The 22,316-nt window shown below is 37.8% G+C and overlaps 3 protein-coding genes across 3 annotated transcripts; all 3 read right to left on the bottom strand.

Moving 5' to 3' along the window:
- Positions 1-7,794: 7,794 nt before the first annotated feature.
- On the bottom strand, positions 7,795-8,565 carry LOC115241712. The gene has a single exon (XM_029817622.1). It carries the CDS (start codon positions 8,563-8,565, stop codon positions 7,795-7,797), a length of 771 nt encoding a protein of 256 aa, XP_029673482.1.
- A 337-nt stretch (positions 8,566-8,902) lies between these two features.
- On the bottom strand, positions 8,903-10,621 carry LOC115241711. Its single transcript, XM_029817621.1, has one exon. It carries the CDS (start codon positions 10,619-10,621, stop codon positions 8,903-8,905), a length of 1,719 nt encoding a protein of 572 aa, XP_029673481.1.
- An 89-nt stretch (positions 10,622-10,710) lies between these two features.
- Positions 10,711-11,478, bottom strand: LOC115241710. Its single transcript, XM_029817619.1, has one exon. The coding sequence runs from the start codon at positions 11,476-11,478 to the stop codon at positions 10,711-10,713; it is 768 nt and encodes a 255-aa protein (XP_029673479.1).
- Positions 11,479-22,316: the final 10,838 nt, after the last annotated feature.

Below are 22,316 nucleotides of genomic sequence, written 5' to 3'. Positions count from 1 at the left end.
GAGATACGCTATTTGTATCCGCCGACGAGGACGAAGGCGACAAAATATTAACGAGCTACGCAGATTTTCCGACAAAGAAAAGAAAAGGATTGCTCGACTGCAGCAAACTCGAATGATGGAACTCGAAAAATTGTATTACAGTCCCTCGCACTATGCCGACTATTCGGCGACGGACAATTTATCACGAGCCGCTAAACCGAATTTCACACGTAACGAGGTCATCGACTGGCTTAAATCGCAAGACGCATACACGTTACATCGTTCGGTACGTCGAAAATTTCCACGCTTACATTATAACGTGATAAATATCGATAATTTATGGGAGGCTGATTTGATCGATATTCGTAATCTCAAGAGCTATAATGATGGTTATTCATATCTATTAACGGTTATTGACGTACTCAGTAAATTCGTTTGGGTAGAATCTTTACGCGACAAAACAGGTGCCTGTGTGGTCAAAGCTTTTCAACGCATATTCTCGAGAAACAAAGAGCGCCTACCCGTATACCTGCAGACCGACAAAGGTAAAGAATTTATTGCACGGCAAGTACAAAATTTCTTAAAAGAAAAAGATATTCGGTTTCGCGTAACTCGTAATCCCGATATTAAAGCAGCTATAGTGGAACGTTTTAATAGAACGCTCAAGGAACGAATGTGGCGATATTTTACGCACAAAAATACGCGACGCTACATCGATGTTTTGCAGGATATCGTTCGTGCTTACAATCATACCCGGCATTCCACCATCAAAATGCAACCTGCAGTCGTTACGAGGGAAAATGCGCGAATCGCGCGTGAAAATATGAATCGTCGCTGGAACGACAACGGCTATGGGGCGAAGAAAAAAAATCGCGGGCAAAAGGCTAAATATAACGTGGGCGATTTCGTGCGTGTCAGTAGAGCAAAAGTAGCCTTTGAGAAAGGATACGAGGCAAAGTGGAGCGAAGAAATATTTCGAATTCACCGTGTTCTCGAATGGAGAAAACCAAGCGTATACGAATTAAGCGATTTAGCGGATGAAGTTATAGACGGGATTTTTTATGAACAAAAATTAGCATCTGTTATTAAAGACTTGCAAGGGGAAGAATTTATCGTCGATCGTGTGATAAAAAGTAGGGGACGTGGTAACAATAAACAATTATTAGTTAGTTGGCAAGGATATCCTTCAAAATTCGATTCTTGGATACCCGCTTCAAGTTTAAAATCTTTGAATTAAAAATGAGGGAGGAAGGATTTTATATGATTCTCCCGAGTAATAGCAGCATGCGTTTTTTCCGGAGTATAAAACCACGTGTTTCACCACTGAATTACCTCAACGTATAGACTTGCAGGGACGTTGGGAAGTAGCGCTCACGGAGATTCAATTTCCGACTAGCTTTCTTCATATACGTCCTGGAGAAGGAATCATAAAATTTATCAATATTCAAGAATTCACGATAGGTCCCCAAAAAAAGAAAATCAACGCTAAGAAAGCTGAAATACCATCGGGTATTTACTCAAGTTTGCACGATATTATAGAAGCTGTGAATTACTCTGCAAAATCCGTGGGTTCGCATATCCATTGGCAATTTGGCGCTATTATCGGGCGCAAAATTATTATGAAACTTTCCTGCGACATTATGAAATGTGATATGGTTCATTATGTAAATTTTTCCGAAAAACTTTGCCGAATACTCGGCTTCGATACGCGCAATAAGCTCAATGCTAGCGTAGTGGATCATTTACCGTTATGGCTCTTAAATGAAACCGACTTTAATATACAGAATGACGACGAGAAGCATGGTAAAATTGAAAATAATACCGGTACACCAGGCGTTTTACCTTCCTGGATTTATGACGATGTTGAAATTTATACATCGCCATTTTACGTATTTCCGCGCGAACGCGTAATAATAGCCGCCGAACCAGCTAGTTTGTTGCGCGGTATCCCCGACAAGCTCTTTGTCTATTGCGATATTTGCGAACCCTATATTACTGGTGATGTACAATCTCCTCTTTTGCGAATAGTCGCGCTCGATGTTGGAAATGATTACGCGTTCGCGTCTACTCAAATAAAGCATTTCTCGCACACTCAATACATTGCCCTGCGTCAAACGTCTTTTCGCACAATCGAGATAGATATAAGAGATCAACTAGGACAGAGTATACCATTCGAATTTGGAACGCTGACAGTGACATTACACTTTAGGCGTATCGAGTAGATAACATAATAATAATTAGAGACCTCGATAAAAAATTAAACATTAATGGATTATTATTCGACGTATTACGACGAGTTACAAAACGGCGGCAGTCGCGGCGGTGGAATTCCGCGAGTTTTCGTCGGATTGCCCTATCAACGAGCTCACGGTATTGGTAGTTTCTCGGAAAATTGTTTAAACTAGTATTACCTTATTTAACCAGAGGCGTACGGTCTTTGGAGAAAGAAGCTTTACGTGCCGGTGCTAATATAATCGAAGATGTTGAAAACAATATGCCATTTAAGGTAGCGGCCAAACACCGATTTGAAGAATCGCGCGACAATCTTAAGAGAAAAGCTCTCGTGACGCGCGCGTTACATTCGCGGCGGGCGAGCGCTAGATCTTGTAGGGCATCTCCATTGCGACGTTTTCAATCAAGACAAATTTTTAATTAACGGTGTAAAAGTACGCTTGAGACTCGTCCGTTCGAAAGATTTGTTCTGCCTTATGGACAGTAACGGTTCATCGTCGAAAATTCATATACTGGATGCGAGCTTGCTCGTGAGAAGAGCAAAAATAAGCGCCGGATTATTACTCGCGTATGCTAGAATGTTGAGTAAAGTTACGGTCAAATATCCGCTCATGAGAGTCGAATTTAAAACATTTACGATTCACAGTGGTGTTGTGGGTGAATCGTTAGATAATGTAATACTGGTCAACTTCCGAAAAGGATATGGTAATACTGGTCAACTTCCGAAAAGGATAATAGTCGGTTTTGTTAATAATAAAGCGTTTAATGGGAATAGAAAATTAAATCCGTTTAATTTCAAAAATTACGGAATAAATTTCTTTTTGCTATACGTCGACTATGCTATATGTCGTATGCAAATTCCTAGTAGGCTACAACCGGTTTTCTCACCGGAGGAACCTCCTTATGTCGAAGCTTATCAAACGCATTTCGCGGGAACGGTCATCCATTTTTTGAACGAAGACGATACATTTATGTCAGAGGTACAGAAAAAGCAACCTACTTGCGGAATCTACTCTCCAGAAATATATATAATTTGGAAGATATTTCTCCCGCATTCAAAAATCTGTCAGAGGGAGAAGTGCGCGGACGATATTGTGGTTACCACGGATTTCGAAAATTTGGACTCTTTCATTGCGCATTACGCAACGTTTATAAATTAAAATATTGGTTGATCGAGCGAAATAATATCGCCTACGGCAATACGAACGTTAGTACTCAAGCTACTTGTGGTTCTCCGGATAATTGGAGTTTAAACGCCTGTGACGTCGACGACGACGACAACGACGACGACGACGACGAGGACGCTGAAAACGAAAACGACGAAAACGAGGAAATCAGTAGCGCGTATGAGATTTCGCGCAATAGAAATGAAATACAGAAAAAAAATCTGCAAAAATCCGAGCGATCAATAGAAAAAGAAGAAAAATTTGAAAAATCTGAATTATCGTCGTTGATGGATAGAGACAAGCTCGAAGCAACTACTAACTCCACACAAGCCGACATTGAAAACTCAGCGATACAAGCCGGCACGACCAAAGACGCACTACCGAAGGAGGTAAAAACCGAAGTTATTGAATATATAATACCGCTCGTTCGTTCGCCTCCGTACCAAAATAATGAACTCTCGCGAAATTCTACAAGCATTGCACCACATCAATGCCAGGCATGCGGGAGTTTATCCAGCCGACAGAGTCCCGAGGGTGTGGACGAGGTCGACTGCCATCGTCGCTAATACGGATGACCACAATCGACCTGGAGAACATTGGGTCGCCTTCTTCCTCGACGAGCATGGTACAGGCACATACTTCGACAGCTACGGAATACTACCCTTGCACCCCGGATTTCTCCTCCGACTTCGTCGAAACTCCATCATCCATCGTTGTAATATTCAACAATTACAAGGAATTTTTTCTCAAACATGTGGACAATATAGTTGCGTATTTTTATATTATATGTGCAACGGTTATGATCTTAATCGGTTTCTTAGTCTTTTTACCGAAGATTGCGAACATAACGATCGCTTAATCGTACACTTATTTCGTAAAATTTTTCTTCGCGAAAAAAGAAACAAGTGAAACATTTTACGCTATGCGTTGCCGTGTTTAATCATGTAATTCGAATTGTAATACGGTATAGACGATGTACTCCTATGTAATATTTTAATTATATGTAATAAGAATATTGATTTATGTAAAATTAATATCAATAAATGTAGGATATTTTTTTATTTAAATTGTTAAATTTTTTTCATCTCCTCTCTTTCCTTTTACAGTATAATGTTCCAAACGTTTGAACTTTTTAACGCCTGTTTTTTATTATTCTTTCATTGGTTGTGGTAACATAATTTCTTTCGGCGCGGCAAATGCGAAACCCTATAGAAACTAAGGGAATTAGTCAGACATAAAATGAAAATAACTTAAAATTAAGTCCGAGTGTGCGAAAATGTGTGTCGCTGATATTTTAAGAAAAATCGCATTATTGTGTGCTGTTGCTCTACCATGATTTGATGTCAAAAAATATCTCGACCGCATATCGGAAAAAGACAGCGAAAACAATTATCGCTTATTTAAAAAGGCCGCCAACAGCTGTTCGAGTGATGCATTGGCAATAGTATTTTGCTTGGGACATTTTGGCGGTGATGTCCATCTATTAAATATAGCAGGTGAAATTATAACATACCGACTAGCTATGGAAAAAAAGGAGGATGCCTCAGAGCCCCTTGCTTAGAATCCGCATAGTATCACTACTATTTACTATTTTCCTATCCTTTCTCTCCTCGTCTAAGTGACGTCATAAAGCTCTAAAACCAACGTAATCGCTACCTGCACAGACTTGCTTTTTACGACCCCTTCTATTCTCGTGACGTCTCCATTCTCAGTGGCCGCCATCTTGCCGATTCTTACACACGTGTTATTTTGCCGCGTTTTTCCCTCTCACTCGGAAACATGCTCCTCATCCAATCAAACTGCCGGCAACTATAGGGAAGCCAATCAGAGCGTAGGGTCCCCTATGCCGGAGGACTACTCTCTACAAATACTACATCGAATCCTTATTCTAATAAGATTTCAGCTAGCCCAGCATACTGGGACCCTGTCTGGAAATGTGGAGGACCCCGAGTATTTCCACTTGCCCCGGAAAAAAATAAAAAAATAAAAAAATTTCAAAGGAAAAAATTTTAAAGAAAAAATAAAAAAATAAAAAATTGTTTCGTAGACGTTCACGTGTCCCCTCCCCCTTTTAAAATAATTAAACTTATCTCGTAGACATCCACGCATCCCCTCCTTCTTTTTAAAATAATTAAAATTATCTCGTAGACGTTCACGCATCCCTTCCCCCTTTTTTAAATAATAAAAATTGTCTCGTAGACGTCCACGAGTCCTCTCTTTTTTCCATAGGTACCTGTGATGGGCGTGGTCAGACACACAGCAGGGGGTCGGCGCCAGTGGCCGAGGGGTGGGGGTTTGTTGTGTCTAGCTATAGTTGCCCCTATACTACTGACATGGTAGTTTGCGATTAGAAGCGCGATTCGAGAAAGCTCTCACAGAGACCGTTAATTGTATTATTTACGCCGAATTCGATAATGTAATAGAAATCGGCTCGTCTCGTCAAGTCATCGTCGATTTTGCCGGATAGATGTTTATCGCGCTCAAGTATTTGACCGTTACAACGTAATACTCGGAAAATTTCCCTCCTTTTTCTTCCCTCCCCAAGATTGCGAACATAACGATCGCTTAATCGTACACTTATTTCGTAAAATTTTTCTTCGCGAAAAAAGAAACAAGTGAAACATTTTACGCTATGCGTTGCCGTGTTTAATCATGTAATTCGAATTGTAATACGGTATAGACGATGTACTCCTATGTAATATTTTAATTATATGTAATAAAAATATTGATTGATGTAAAATTAATATCAATAAAAGTAGGATTTATTTTTTACTTAAATTGTTAAATTTTTTTCATCTCCCTTCTTTCCTTTTACAGTATAATGTTCCAAACGTTTGAACCTGTTAACGCCTGTTTTTTATTATCCTTTCATTGGTTGAGGTGATATTCTAAGAAAAATTACGATATTGTGTAGTGTCGCGATACCTTAATTTAAGACTAAAAAATATCTCGAGCAAATATCGGAGGAGGAAGACAATGAAAATAACTACCGTTTATTCAGAAAGACTGTCAACATGTGTACGAGCAACGCATTAGAAATATTATTTTGCTTAGGACATTTTGGCGGGGATGTCCGTCTACTAAGCATAGCAGGATTCTGAACTGATCACCAATCGACGATCATCACGAGTGAAAATTTGAAAAGTAGGAGAAACACCCCGCCTAATTACGACACTGGCACAATTTTTAATTCGTTGAAGTTTTGGAAAATTCCCACTCTTAGAAATTATAATACACCCCGAAAAGAGAGATATAAAAAGAGGACTCAAAGGGACATACATTCACTTACGTACTTGCTCTCCAGCTTCGACATAGTCTTATTAAGTGCCTTGGCACCGCGATACGAAAATCAGAGTTAATAGTGCTATACCAGTGTCCTCATCCAGCATCATCGTTGGTCAATCGCAACCAGAGCGACCCACAAGGCACAAAGCCAGTCTAACAATAAAACTTGCACCTTCCATCTCCGAAATAAAAAGTAAGTCACACTCATCCATTTCATTTATACCATTAACCCTCGCAATAAATAAGCGCTACATTACACTCCCTCTGGTTTCGTAGTGAAAACCAGATCCGGTACTACGTATACTATAACATCCAACCGAATAGCAATTCGCAGGAGTCGGAGGACTCGAGCGCCGTTAACATGCGAATTTTGCGACACGCATATTAAAAAACCACTACGTGTATCCACCAAACCTACTCTCCCCTCCTCGCCAAGATACTCCTCCCCCAGTTACTCTCCCATCTACTTCCCCAACTATATCACACCAGCGACCGAACCTCCGCTTTCCCCACGTTCCTTCTCCTACTTATCCACTATCCTCTTGAACAATTCACCCCCGCGGTAGTTTTTTGATTGACGGGGGCTGGCAGCCCCTGATTGGGCACCACTGATGTCAGTTTAAAGTGCAATGATAGGCTCGGAGTGTCGAAAGGCTCGTAGCTCCCGATAAGCTAGAGCAAGAACGACTGCATCGAAAGCGGTCATCTCTTTCATCCCGAATTCTCAGAAATTATTGACCGGCCGAGCCGTATCTCCTATCGCCTTAAATTAAATCTCGTTTAAGGCGCCTCGTCTTCCATCGCCTTTAATTCGATTTTGAACATCCCGCCCGCCTCGCCAGTAGCAATTGGTGAAATTTATCTCAATTCGTACATAAGGAATCCCGAGAGTTAACGTTACTATGGCGCGATGTCAAGAACAATTCCGTCCGTTGCTTGATCGAACGACCGGCGACAGGTCGCCGTCACGCTTGCCTATTATTAACACATATGCATGCCGCAAATTCTAAGTTAAACGCAAACCGCTTGAGCAATCAAACTTGAGTCTCTTCACTCGCAGAGCTATCGGCAACCGGCAACAGAATGAGCTTAACTATAGGCCGGGTTAATGCCGTGGTAGCCGTACGGAGGGTCACAACACGAATTTGACCGTCTTCTCCGGGATGGATCCGAATGATGCGTGCCAAGGGCCATTTCGTTGGTGGCAGGTTTTCGTTTCGGATGAGGCATAATCGGCCCAACGAGCCAGCTGGTTCATCGGCTTGTCCAGCATGGAAGGTTCAGGTATGGCGGTCAGAGCCGATCCCACGAGGAAGTGGCCTGGCGTGAGAGCGGAGAGGTCTTTCGGATCATCTGAAAGAGCCTGAAGAGGTCGTGAATTAAAGCACGCTTCTACCTGAGCGAGGAGAGTGCTCATCTCCTCGTAGATCAGGGTTGCATCTCCCAACACCCGCCTCAAATGATGCTTGAGAGACTTGACGGCAGCCTCCCATATTCCACCGAAATGAGGCGCTGAAGGTGGGTTGAAAAGCCATGTAATTCTATCGGCGGCGAGCTGCCTGACTATCGCCCGTTGTTCGGGACTGCTGGCAGCGAAGAAGGCCCGTAGCTGTGTGTCAGCTCCCACGAACGTCGTCCCGCAGTCACTGTGGATGGTTTGGCACAATCCGCGACGAGAGGTGAAATGACGCAATGCCGCCAAGAAGGCCTCCGCCGTATAGTCCGATACGACCTCCAGATGCACGGCCCTTGTTGAAAGGCAGATGAATACGGAGATGAAAGCCTTGTACGCTCGATGGCCTCTTCCTTTTGTGGTTCGCAGCAAAATAAGGCCGGCGTAGTCGACGCCGGTGTGTAAGAAGGGTCGAGCTGGCGTCACCCTTTTGCGAGGCAGGCTGGCCATCAGCTGCTGTGGCGTCGCCGCCCGCCAACGCACACAAGTCACGCAGCAAAGAATTTGTTGGCAGGGGGGGCTCGCTTTGATAATCTTGCCACCGTTTGGCTGATGCTTTGTCGAGGGAGTCGTCCTAGTCGATGCCTTGCAACCAGGTAGCCTGAAAGGCGATTTTACAGTTCACAACAGCGGGCGCTAGCCATCCTAGCGGGTCGAAGAGTCGCGCTGTTAAGAAGAGAACTGATTGCTTTGTTATTTTCGCCACCGAGATTGTCCGTGTGGCGAATGAGAAGCAGTCCGTCCCGGGATGCCATTGAAGTCCGAGTGTGGCGTGGGTTTCGTATGGTCACCAGGCCCGAGGCTCTCGTTGCATTTGATGTTCGATAGGCACTTCCGCTAGTATAGAAGACTCGTTCGCTGACCATTTCCGTAGAGGGAAGCCGCCCGCCGTGCAAAGTCCTGTCAGCTGGCGCTGAAGCTCCTGAGCCTCATCGAGGGTGGCGGCACCCGTGAGGACGTCATCCATATAGACGTCGCTGCGGATAACGGATGCTCCTATAGGATATCGCTGCTCTTCGTCACTGGCGAGTTGTTGAAGAGTACGCATAGCCAGAAAGAGCGCACAGGATAGCCCGTAAGTAACCGTATTTAGACGGTATTCCTGGAAATCGGCCTGCCTGTTGTAGCGCCATATGATCCTTTGCAAGTCACGGTCGTCAGGATGGACCAAAATCTGACGGTACATTTTTTCCACATCTGTGGCCATCACGTACCGATGTCGACGCCATCGAAGAAGCACATCGCAGAGAGGAGGCAGCAAATTAGGGCCGACCAGGAGGCGTCGGTTGAGCGAATCGCCTGAAGCTGTGGTCGTCGAGCCATTGAAGACGACGCGTAGCTTAGTCGAGGTACTCGACTCCCTCATGACTCCGTGGTGGGGCAGGTAGCTCACGCGCTCTTCGGTTGGTTCTGATTGACTCACTGGGCCCATGTGGCCCAAGGCTTCATACTGTTGCATGAAGTCTTCGTATAGTTGATGCAAGCGATGATCCCTGTCCAATCTTTTCTCCATGCCGGAGAGGAGTACTTGCTGAGCGGAAAAACGCGTTGAAGAGAGGTCCGGCAGCGGCGCGACAACCGGCAACCAAACGACGCATCGTCCCTCAGCAGTGCGAGCGTGTGTTTCGTTGTAGAAATTCTCACACTCTTGATCCTCTGGAGTAAGTGGCGAGCCAGAGACGGGCAGTTCTTTTTGCTGCCAAAATTTACTTACGAGAGAAGACAAATCTTCGTCCGTTTGGCAATAGTACGACAGAGCGTTGCGCTGCATCGTTTCGCCAGTTGTTCCCGCGGATCCAGACAGAACCCAACCTAATGACGTCCGTTGAGCTATAGGTTCGTGTGGAGCTTCCTTCCGAAGGCCTGGCTGGAGAATTTCGGCGTAGACATCCGCGCCCAGCAGAATGTCCAACGGGTCCGGTTCCTTAAAGTCAGGGTCGGCGAGCTTCAGTCCTCGGAGGTGTGTCCACGCTCGTTGATCTCCTTTACACCCTCCGCTTACGGTGGTGATCTGAGGAAAGACCATTGCCGTCACTGTTATCGGCGGTCCTCGACCTTCAGGTAATATTTGGAACTTGACTCGGCTGTTAACGCGACCCGACGGCTTTCCACCAACGCCGATTATTCGGATAGAAGCTGCTTGACGAACTAATCGTAATCGTCGTGCCAGTGAAGACGTGATCATTGACGAGTCGGAGCCCTGATCTAAGAGGGCACGCGCGGTGTGCACGACCCCGTCTTGATCTGTTACGCAAACGCGAGCTGTAGCTAGAAGCACTATTGCTTCTTTAGATCGCTGCGCGAAGTGCAAGGATGTCGCGACTTCGCTTACTTTAAATGTATCATGCAACATCGTGTGATGACGCGCGCGACACGATGAGCATGTTTTCTGCGAGGTACACTCACTTAGCTTGTGCTTGCCGAGGCAGTTGAAGCAAAAATTGTTAGCTTCAACGTGTTGTCTCTTTTCCGCGGCGGTCTTGGCCTTGTAGCCGTCACAAAACATGATGTAGTGATTTTGGCTGCAGATAGAGCACTGTCCGCGTTTGCTCGCAAGTTTACGAGCGTGAAGTACGCGCGTCAAACGCCCCAAATTTAGACTTGATTTCGCAGGGCGCAGCGCGTTATCGGCCGTCCGATGCTTTCGAGAGCGCTGACGGTGCTCATTACGCCGTGATATAATTTTCGCAATTCGGTAGCGGATTCACTTTTGAGTTTCTGAAGAGCCGAAAATCGCGAAATGTAAGAACGAACTAGAAGACGTTTATTCTCGTAATATCCTGTCAGGATTTTCCACGCGCGATTGAAATTTTCGGCTGTCGTCGGCAAACTGCGGATTAATAGTTTCGCCTCACCTTTCAAGCACGTCTTCAAGTAGTGAAGCTTCTCGACTTGAGCTGTGGAGGCATCTTTCACGATGAGTGAGTTGAAGTGATCCCGGAAGGAAGGCCACTCTTCGTACCGACCCGAGAATTGTGGCAGCTGGATCCGCGGCAAAGTCGTGCGTGATGTCTGCAAGGGATTCGCGCCGACGGCAGGCGCTTCCGCGCTGACCTTATTCTTCAGGGAGCGGAGTATGTCAAGGAACATACTCTTCTGTGCGATGTAAGCTTCCTCCGTAAGAGACTGCATGTCCTTCTTTAGGTAGTCATGTCCTGCTAGGGCGTCCCTGTATGCGGCGAGGAGCTTGTCGTGTTGGATGTCGAATTTTTCCCAGTTGGATTCGAGGGCTTGTAGACGCGCTTCCACTAAGCCGATCGTATAGTGAGCAGAGTCTACCTTTTTCAAGTTCCCGTACGAGCGAGCGATGCGCCCGTAGAGGTCGAACTGCATGCTGATAGCAGCTTCCATGTCCTTACTCATCTTGAGGTTTTAGATGCAAGTTCTTCGGAGAAGCACAAAAGAGCTCACCACTGGCACTGCACTAACTCCACGTACCGGCACCGGACACAGAGAATCCGCCTCGAAGGACCAGCAAATGTTAGCGAGAGAGGTGGACGCGAGAGTGAGGAGCGCCGCGATATTTGATCAGAAATTATTGATCGGCCGAGCCGTATCTCCTATCGCCTTAAATTAAATCTCGTTTAAGGCGCCTCGTCTTCCATCGTCTTTAATTCGATTTCGAACAATACTTATATCTTTTTGTAAATAAATATTAAATTATATGTAAATTTTTCATTGTACAATGTTCCATATTCCCGCGTAATATAAATAAAGATGTTTTTTTATTTTAAAGCAACCAGGTGAAAATATTTTTCTTCCCTTTCTTTCTTCCCGACGTCTCAGTGACATCATAGACTCTATCCTAAGCCTTAGCGTCAAGCAGTCTCAGGTACCCGTATATATTTCAAGACCCTTTCTATCGTCTCCAGCGATGATGTTACCGTAAGTCTACCTGTGCAGCGGGGCTCGCCCGCTTGGACAAGCGTACCCGTACATGCACGCACGTGTTCGTTACCCCTTCATAGCACCTAATTTATTCTAGCGGTACCTTATCCAATTTTTCACTTTTCAACAGGAAGGGTGGAAGAGAATGGGCGACATATACCGTGCATCTTCCGGTTTTCCTCTAAGGGGGGCGATGGGACGATGTTGTATACCGCACGATATCTTTCGGTTTTCCGTAATAGGGAGGGAAGGCTGGGTGCCTTATGCCTAGACGCATCTCCAGTATCGACGGTCGCCATTTTGTCGGTTGTCGTCACATCTGCTTTTTGTCAGATATCTTGCCCGCTTTCTCCCACGCACTATTTTTTGGCTTGTTTTTCCAATCCGCTTTAAATCGACGGAACCGACGGAACCAATCGGAGGACTGGGCACTATGGGGAGAACCAATCGGACCGTCAGGATCCCTATCCTGACGGTGGGTTACTTTCCACAAATACTACGTTTAACTTTTATTCTAATAAGTTTTCAGCTAGTCCAGCATACTAGGACCCTGTTTGGAGAGGTGGAGGACCCAGGTCGAAGCCCAAGCATGTTCACGCGACCGGAAAAAAGGAAAAATTTAAAAGGAAAAAAATTTTTTTTTAATTTAAAAAATTTAAAAGGAAAATTGTCTCGTAGACGTCCACGAGTCCCCTCCACTCTTTTTTCCACAGACACCTTTAGGGGGGAGGGCCCCAGACTGTCACAGCAGGGGGCCAAGGCTCGGTGGTGGGGATTTGTTTTGACGCCCCATAGTGCCCACTATCTACTATCTTCCAATTTCTATATTATTGATTTTTTTTGGTGGACGTATCAATAGTTGATCTAAAATAAAAAAAATATATTATACCTTGTACAGATAAAAGATCATAAAACACATATGTGATTTATAAGAATGCTACTAATAATCATACCTTGTGGCACATAACATATGCTATTATTCTCGGTGAGAAGGAGGTAGTGCGGTTGATCGGCATTGGTTGAAAATCGATGACATCCACAGATGTGATAATGATATCCGTTGGATTTACGTAAATATGGGCACATATTAGTCTCCTTCAATCTGGTTCAGAACATTTTGTCACATTCACGATGCCATCCAATAATTACGCTGTCATGATTATTACAGCCATTATAATGATAATCGTGCCATGTATAATGTGTTACAATTATTCCAACAGCAAATTTAATCTTTTTTGGCCTTTCTAATCGTTTCATCATTTTAGATCGATTCACATTAGAACTAATCTGTGGAAATATAATAGTAAAATTCAATCGATATCTTGTCACACAAGCAATTTTTAAAATAATGTAATAGCTTAAGTAATAAATAATTATAATTAATATAATCTTTTCATATATTGATATATGAATATATTAAATTAGATTATATGATGTGTTATAATTTACCTCTATTGAATTTGTAATATGTTCGTATTCAGTTTCAATATTTATGTTCTCAACATCATATTGAAGGCATGTAAATAAAAAATTGAAGAAAATGTCGAAATTCCACGTGCCATACATATTATTATTAGATATTAATTCTTGATTAAAATTTGCCATTATTTCTTGTGTTATCTAAAAAAAAATAAAACAGACATGTAAAGCAAATTTCGATTATAGACAAAAAAATAAAAAGAAGTTCATTACTTTCACTCATTGATTTAAAATGTATTGAGACTTATTGAAATAACATATTATTTACTTGGACTTATAATTAATTGTTATTTTTATTAACTACTTAAAATTAATAGAGAGAATCAGATATAAAAAATTACTAACCCAAATATTATTGCTTAATGAACTTGCATAAACTAAAAGTGGATCTTCATTCTGGAAATTTCTTCTTCCTCTGATAATGTTTAATGGATACGGTAAATTTGAGTTCACTCGAAAACGCTAGTAGTTACCGGTAGGATCATCCATGCCGGACAGGTCAAAGGGGAAATAGTCAAACTAAGAGAGATACAGTAGTATTATATTTATTATATTAATATATTTAAATAAAAGGAAAGTAAAAAAGAGACAATAATTGAGAGAATAGTAGGGAGCTTTAGTCGTTTGAATATCTTAAAAAAAAGCACCCCCTATGATCTTGAAGCAACGGAATTTGATAGGCCATATCAATACAAGGATTCGAAGAAGAGAATTCGTTGAACAGAAATGCGTGGTGATTAGGAATAAAAAAAATTTATTATATTATAATAAAATAGTACTCCATTCCGAAAATAGAGCAACGTTTAAAAAAGATATATAAACAGACAATCTTTAATCAAGCGACCATATACAATCATGAGTAAATACATTAAAGTTGATAATAATTCAGATAAAAACTTCTTAAAAATTAAAAGAACACTATTAAAAGGAAAATTTATTATATTATAATAGAATAGACTCCTGTCAGGCTTCTCTCTGGCTCTATAATGGCCCTCTATGACGTCACTGGCGCCAGTGGCCGAATGAAGGGGATTTGTTATGATGCCCCATATAGTAGTCCCTATACTACTACGGCTATATAACATTCTTTACTTAAAAGAAAAAATTTTTCGAGATTCTCTCATATGCAAAATATCGAAATGATTTATTTACAATAATCCTTTCAAAATCTTGCATTTTAATTTATTAATTTTTAAATACATATTAATAAGTTATACACAAATTTTTATGCATCATAAATCTTTATTTTTCTTATTTAATTAAATCTATGGCAAAAAATATTTTTTACAATGTAATATTTACAAAACTTATAAAATGATATCCTATATTTTATATCTATATACATATATATATCGTTCATAATGAGAGCTAAATTGAGAAATATATTTTTGCCAAAAGTGTTACGAAAAACAACTCTCGAAATCTCGAAAATAAAACATTTTTGAGAAAAATGTCAATAGATGTTTTCGAAAATATTCTGCAATCTATATTAAATTATAAGTTGTACAATTTAAGATAATAAAAACTACTTGGCAAGTATTTTGGCTATTGCAGCGGTGTCGTTTGGATAATGTTCTCTTAAGCTTTTATTCGGTACGTAATAAGTGCCTTCGAATCTAGTGAAATATCTTCCAATTTCTATATTATTGATTTTTTTTGGTGGACGTATCAATAGTTGATCTAAAATAAAAAAAATATATTATACCTTGTACAGATAAAAGATCATAAAACACATATGTGATTTATAAGAATGCTACTAATAATCATACCTTGTGGCACATAACATATGCTATTATTCTCGGTGAGAAGGAGGTAGTGCGGTTGATCGGCATTGGTTGAAAATCGATGACATCCACAGATGTGATAATGATATCCGTTGGATTTACGTAAATATGGGCACATATTAGTCTCCTTCAATCTGGTTCAGAACATTTTGTCACATTCACGATGCCATCCAATAATAACGCTGTCATGATTATTACAGCCATTATAATGATAATCGTGCCATGTATAATGTGTTACAATTATTCCAACAGCAAATTTAATCTTTTTTGGCCTTTCTAATCGTTTCATCATTTTAGATCGATTCACATTAGAACTAATCTGTGGAAATATAATAGTAAAATTCAATCGATATCTTGTCACACAAGCAATTTTTAAAATAATGTAATAGCTTAAGTAATAAATAATTATAATTAATATAATCTTTTCATATATTGATATATGAATATATTAAATTAGATTATATGATGTGTTATAATTTACCTCTATTGTATTTGTAATATGTTCGTGTTCAGTTTCAATATTTATGTCCTCAACATCATATTGAAGGCATGTAAATAAGAAATTGAAGAAAATGTCAAAATTCCACGTGCCATACATATTATTATTACATATTAATTCTTGATTAAAATTTGCCATTATTTCTTGTGTTATCTAAAAAAAATAAAATAAACATGTAAAGCAAATTTCGATTATAGACAAAAAAATAAAAAAAATTTCATTACTTTCACTCATTGATTTAAAATGTATTGAGACTTATTAAAATAACGTATTATTTACTTGAACTTATAATTAATTGTTATTTTTATTAACTACTTAAAATTAATAGAGAGAAACAGATATAAAAAATTACTAACCTAAATATTATTGCTTAATGAACTCGCATGAACTAAAAGTGGATCTTCATTCTGAAAATTTCTTCTTCCTCTAATAATGTTTGATGCGGTAATAATGGTTGATACGGTAAATTGGAGCTCTGGCTTATATAAAAATACTCTGCATTATCCCAATTGTTCGTATTACTGAAAATAAGAAAAAAACATTTATATACACATATACATATATGCGTTTGAACATATAGAAAGTATGTTCATTATAAATAAACTCATAATTTTTCTAGCAATAGATTGATTAAACAAGCTGAATTGTACAAATTAGAAACTTGCACATTGCTTTCTCATCATTTTATCTCTCAAAGTTTAAGCTACTTTAAGCATGCGGATTTTTCAATTTTTGCTTGCTCATAGAGGAAGCTTTGTAAGCGAAATAAAAAGATTAATGTTAATTTTAGAAATTTATTGGCAAGCCAAAATCGGGCTAATATACACCCATTATTTATAATGTTGGAAAATCATACTTTGGATATTACAAAATATTTTTTTCTAAATTCAAAAATTTATATTTAAAAAACATTTTATAAAAACCGGGCATCGGTCCTCACCCAATACTTTATCCATGTAAAAAAATTTAACTTGATATCTCAAAATTTGCGAAAGTTACAGACATGTGTACAGTTATTTCTCAAAAAATTAATAATTTTATAAAAAAATGAATCTTTTCATCGATTCTCACCAAATTCAATACCAACGATCCTTGAATAATACTCTATCCATGTAAAAAAAATTTAGCCCGATATCTCAAAAATTACGGAAGTTAGAGGTTGTACAATATATTGCGTACATACACACATACACACATACACACATACATACATACATACATACATACATACATACATACAAACATTTAAAAAAAATATAATTTTTCGATGTTTTGGAACATTCTAAACATATTGGCACAAGAAACTCGAAAATAAATTTTGTCACGAAAACAAAGCTTCCTCTATGAGGAAGCAATATATATATATACATATGCATATTTGTGTATGTATTTTTTTTTGTATTATTAGCAAACTATGTTATTCACCGATACTCACCAAATTCAGTAGCAACCATCCTTTAATAATACTTTATCCATCTAAAAAAATTTAATCCGATATCTCAAATTTTCTGAAAGTTACAGCGTGTACAGACATTTCTCAAAAAATTCAAAATTTTGTAAAAAAGGAACCCTTTCACCGATACTCACCAAATTCAGTAGCAACCATCCTTTAATAATACTTTATCCATCTAAAAAAATTTAATCCGATATCTCAAATTTTCTGAAAGTTACAGCGTGTACAGACATTTCTCAAAAAATTCAAAATTTTGTAAAAAAGGAACCCTTTCACCGATACTCACCAAATTCAGTAGCAACCATCCTTTAATAATACTTTATCCATCTAAAAAAATTTAATCCGATATCTCAAATTTTCTGAAAGTTACAGCGTGTACAGACATTTCTCAAAAAATTCAAAATTTTGTAAAAAAGGAACCCTTTCACCGATACTCACCAAATTCAGTAGCAACCATCCTTTAATAATACTTTATCCATCTAAAAAAATTTAATCCGATATCTCAAATTTTCTGAAAGTTACAGCGTGTACAGACATTTCTCAAAAAATTCAAAATTTTGTAAAAAAGGAACCCTTTCACCGATACTCACCAAATTCAGTAGCAACCATCCTTTAATAATACTTTATCCATCTAAAAAAATTTAATCCGATATCTCAAATTTTCTGAAAGTTACAGCGTGTACAGACATTTCTCAAAAAATTCAAAATTTTATAAAAAATGAACCTTTTCATCGATTCTCACCAAATTCAATACCAACGATCCTTGAATAATACTCTATCCATGTAAAAAAAATTTAGCCCGATATCTCAAAAATTACGGAAGTTAGAGGTTGTACAATATATTGCGTACATAGATACACACATACATACATATAGACATTTTTTAGGAATATGATTTTTCGACGTTTTGGAACATTCTAAACACATTGGCATAGAAAACTCGAAAAAAAATTTTGTCACGAAAACAAAGCTTCCTCTATGAGGAAGCAAAATGTGCATAAATCTTAACTGCGCAACAAGCTACATTTTTAAAAAATTCTCGAAGAGATTTGACAGCAAATTCTTTTCAATATAACATAAAAAGTAATTGCCTAACACGTTTTAAAAAATTATACAAGCTTTTTAAAAGAATGCATCTGTAATTTTGCATATAAAGTCATTTTGTCATTTCGTACATGTTAACATAAAGTTATAAAAAATTAATCATTTTTCTATCAGTGATATATAATATATAAAATGTAATTTTTTTAAAACTAAATACGTTAATAAGTTTATATGTAAAATACTTTTGTAAAAAAAATTATATTGTTCCATTTAAAAATCTCAAGATAACTGATTTTTACCGAAAAAAAAGATATTGATTATTTTTCTGTATGTGTGTGTGTATAACGCGTGCACTAACATTTTGTTAAATGTTCGAGGAAAACATATTTTTATGCTAGACATTTCTCATGAATTTCATTAAACAACGCCACAATATCAGCAATAAATTTTAGAAAATATACTTCTTAAAGTACATATAAATTTTATAATCAAGAGATACGGATAGTGTCTCGCGCCAAGTCACGCGAAGTAAAGATCGCGCGCAATAATTACATATACATTAATATTTAGAATAAATTAAAACATTTATAAATAACAATATGGATCTTTTTATTTAAAAAAAAGATATAATTTACTGTTTTAATTAAATTATAATTATCACAATAGTAATGGATAGCAATTTGAATACATAGTAATGGATAGCAATTTGAGTAATTAGCTACGAGCAATAGCAAGCTATCTTTATCAAACGGCGCGAAACGGATTGGAATTGACGTAGGTTATCGTGATACGTCAAGTCTTTAGAAGCATGAAGATTTCGGCTTTACTGAATCTTGACTTTTTACTAAAATCGTATTAAATTGTAACATCATGAGCAGTTTCAATATGCAGTAAAAAGCATCAGGCACAACTTAAAAAGAAGAACAACACAATAATTTTAATTTTACTTGTTAACTATTAGTATTTGCGGAAGTACTTCATTGAGTTACAAAAAGTAACTCAGTAAAATTAATATAAAAATTTTATAAAAATAAAATACCTCTGATAATATTTCCTCTCACACACTTTCATCTTAAATAAGTAACTTTTTATAAAATCTGCATTTCAAAATTTTATATTTGCACGATTTCTTGAAATAATACAATAAAATTTTAATTTTCTTAAATATATATGATCAAGTAACATGAACATATATATAAATTAATAAAAGGAATTTATATATCTAATCTACGAAAATGCGTAAATTTTGCTATCGTTACACGAATAAAATTTTTGTAACATTAATAGAGAGATTAATTCTTAAAATTGCCTAAAAATATTTTATATATATATAAAATATATTTTTTAGATACTTTAATTTAATCAATTCTTAAATTATTAATATTTTGTTTACAGAGTTATGTTAATTTTGATCGCATCAAATACGATATGATATATCAAGATATGTTTTATAAAATAATTAGGATATTTTTTTGTTTGCTTTATGCAAAAAATCCGCGAAATATTTTGGTTATTTCTTTCTTCTTGGATTGAAACTCGTTTCTTGCGAAAGTAAGGACAATCTGCATATTTTGATTCAGAAACATTTTTGTTTATTTTAGCGGGAGATATCGCGTTAAGCACAAAATATATATCAATAGTAAAGTTGTCTAAATATCAACGCCGCAGTCAGTTATCAATGAAGAAGCATCGATGCAACATCGGGAGTAAATTACTCTAGTAAAGATGAGAGAGAGAGAGAGAGAAAGAGAGAAAGAGAATAATTGTAAATGTATTATATTGAAATATTTTAATTAAGATTTTTTAATGTTGGAATATAAGAATCATGTAGTGCGATTTTGATAAATAATATCTAAATATATAATTTTTAATTCTTCTCAAGAAAATAGGTCCAAAAGGATTTCAAACTCTTTATAATTGCGTTCCGATTTTAATAAAATATTTTTAAATATCGAATCTCTTTCTCTCTCTCTATCTCTCTACAGATAAGCGTGTATATTCTCAACAATGCATAAAAAAAAATTTTTTGGTTATCGAGTTTGACCCTCTCGCATTCTCTTTCTCTCCTTTTCTCTCAATCTCCTAAAAGAAAAACACTTTTGCGCGCAGATATTTAATCCACACTTTAATTGTAACTGATTTCTCACGACCAATCGAATTCTAACAGCGACCTTAATCCGATAAAAAAATATTTTGGATATCAAGTTTGACCCTCTCGCATTCTCTTTCTCTCTCTTGTTCTCAATCTCCCAAAAGAAAAACACTTTTGCGCGCAGATATTTAATCCACACTTTAATTGTAACTGGTTTCTCACGACCAATCGAATTCTAACAGCGACCTTAATCCGATACATTAGAAAGATGGTTTGTAATTACTCTTGGCTCTCTCTTACACATGTAGGCCGACATGTCATACATGCTCGCGTGATTCATCGCGATGAATAGCATATATCGGACTTTATGATAGCGCTATGTTTGTGATGATTTCAAAAATGGAGGACATAGTGAGAAACGCATAGACATAGTATATCTAGACCGAGTGTTGAGGAGTGGGGGCCAAGGTGCACGTAGAAAAGGATATACTCTGTTCCGTGCCCCTTGCGTTCTCTCTCGCTCGCACGTAGCATAGCGTACTCTTTCGCTATGCTACATGAGAGTGAGAGAGAACGCAAGGGGCACGGAACAGAGTATATCCTTTTCTACGTGCACCTTGGCCCCCACTCCTCAACACTCGGTCTAGATATACTATGTCTATGGAGAAACGATTTAATTAAATTATTCGTCGACTCGCTCGTGTCATCGTCGCATTCGAACGTGGACGAAACACAAAAGGACTGCTCTTCGGAATGCAAAAGATATCGGGGAGCATCGTAATATTATATCTCAACACGAGATAAAGTCATTGCTCGAGAAATATAAGCAAATAAACTTATAGAATAACTAACAACATTCGAAAAATATATACAACGTAACAAATTTCTTTCAAGATCGTATAATTTATTTAAGCATAAAATAGAAGTAACAACCTGCGGTTGGCAGCAGTCGGGAGTAAAAAGGATAAGGGTAAAAAAGAGAAAGTTGACAAAACTTACATAGCATAGGATCATTTTTCTTTTGTGATACGTGTTGTAGAGAGAAAATACATTTCTCATTGTAATACGCGCTTTGAGTTTTGGTCCCTAAGATATGCGATTCTAAAATATTGTAAAAGTGAAAGTAAAATATAAATAAAAGGTTTGTAAAAGTAAAATTTCTAGGAAAAGGAATTTAGTTCTAATGACATTAATCCTGACATATGTTTTAAAAATTATGATCCTCTACAAAAATGTTCTTATCATTTTTATGCTCTTATCATTAAGCTATTAATTATTAAACATTGACTTAGGCATTTAAAAAAATATGCAAGTACATGAAAGTTATTTATTTTGAACTTTTTTATGCGGAAAGTTTCAAATCGTGTATTTCATAGCTTTATTTTATTGTAAACTAAATGCGTTAATGAAGAAAGGATGAAATTTTTGTATTCTCTCCCCGAAGAAATTCCGACTTAAACCATACCTAGTTTTAGACTTAGGTTTGGCTTGGATTAAAATTTCTTCGAGGAAGGAATTCAGAGAAAAAGACGGAGCCTTTTGTTTGTCAACGCCTTTACTTTACAATAGAATAAAATAACGGCTAAAAGAAGTCGTAATTTTTATTGTTAGCGAAACTAAACAGTCATCCCGAAGCGTACTAATAGTGACACAATAACGAGTAAATGTAAGCAAAAGAAATACAAATACAAATGTAGGATATAACGGAATGGTGATGAGAAATAAAAGAAAATACGAAATTTATATTTGAAATAAAAACCAAAAGAAACCGCCATAAAACTAAAAGCATTACTTGAGAATGTGCCCTCTACAATACACGTCAAAAAGATAAATGTTCCGTGTTGTAGAAATTTTTGTCAACTTTTTACCTTTGTTTTATTATTTCTATTATATATAATATATGTAGGGTAATTCAAAAGTCCAGAAACGGTCGAATATTTCATAAATAATGCATTTTAGAAA

This window comes from Formica exsecta, unplaced genomic scaffold (assembly GCF_003651465.1).
Source record: "Formica exsecta isolate Colony F162 unplaced genomic scaffold, ASM365146v1 scaffold506, whole genome shotgun sequence".
Classification (NCBI taxonomy): domain Eukaryota; kingdom Metazoa; phylum Arthropoda; class Insecta; order Hymenoptera; family Formicidae; genus Formica; species Formica exsecta.
The sequence above is the reverse complement of the archived record's forward strand: the minus strand, read 5'-3'. Positions and strand labels throughout refer to the sequence as shown.

What these genes read in the sequence shown, in the direction of transcription:
- LOC115241712 (XM_029817622.1), bottom strand. Translation starts at nt 8,565, where the DNA reads ATGGCCAGCCTGCCTCGCAAAAGGGTGACGCCAGCTCGACCCTTCTTA.
- LOC115241711 (XM_029817621.1), bottom strand. Translation starts at nt 10,621, where the DNA reads ATGTTTTGTGACGGCTACAAGGCCAAGACCGCCGCGGAAAAGAGACAA.
- LOC115241710 (XM_029817619.1), bottom strand. Translation starts at nt 11,478, where the DNA reads ATGAGTAAGGACATGGAAGCTGCTATCAGCATGCAGTTCGACCTCTAC.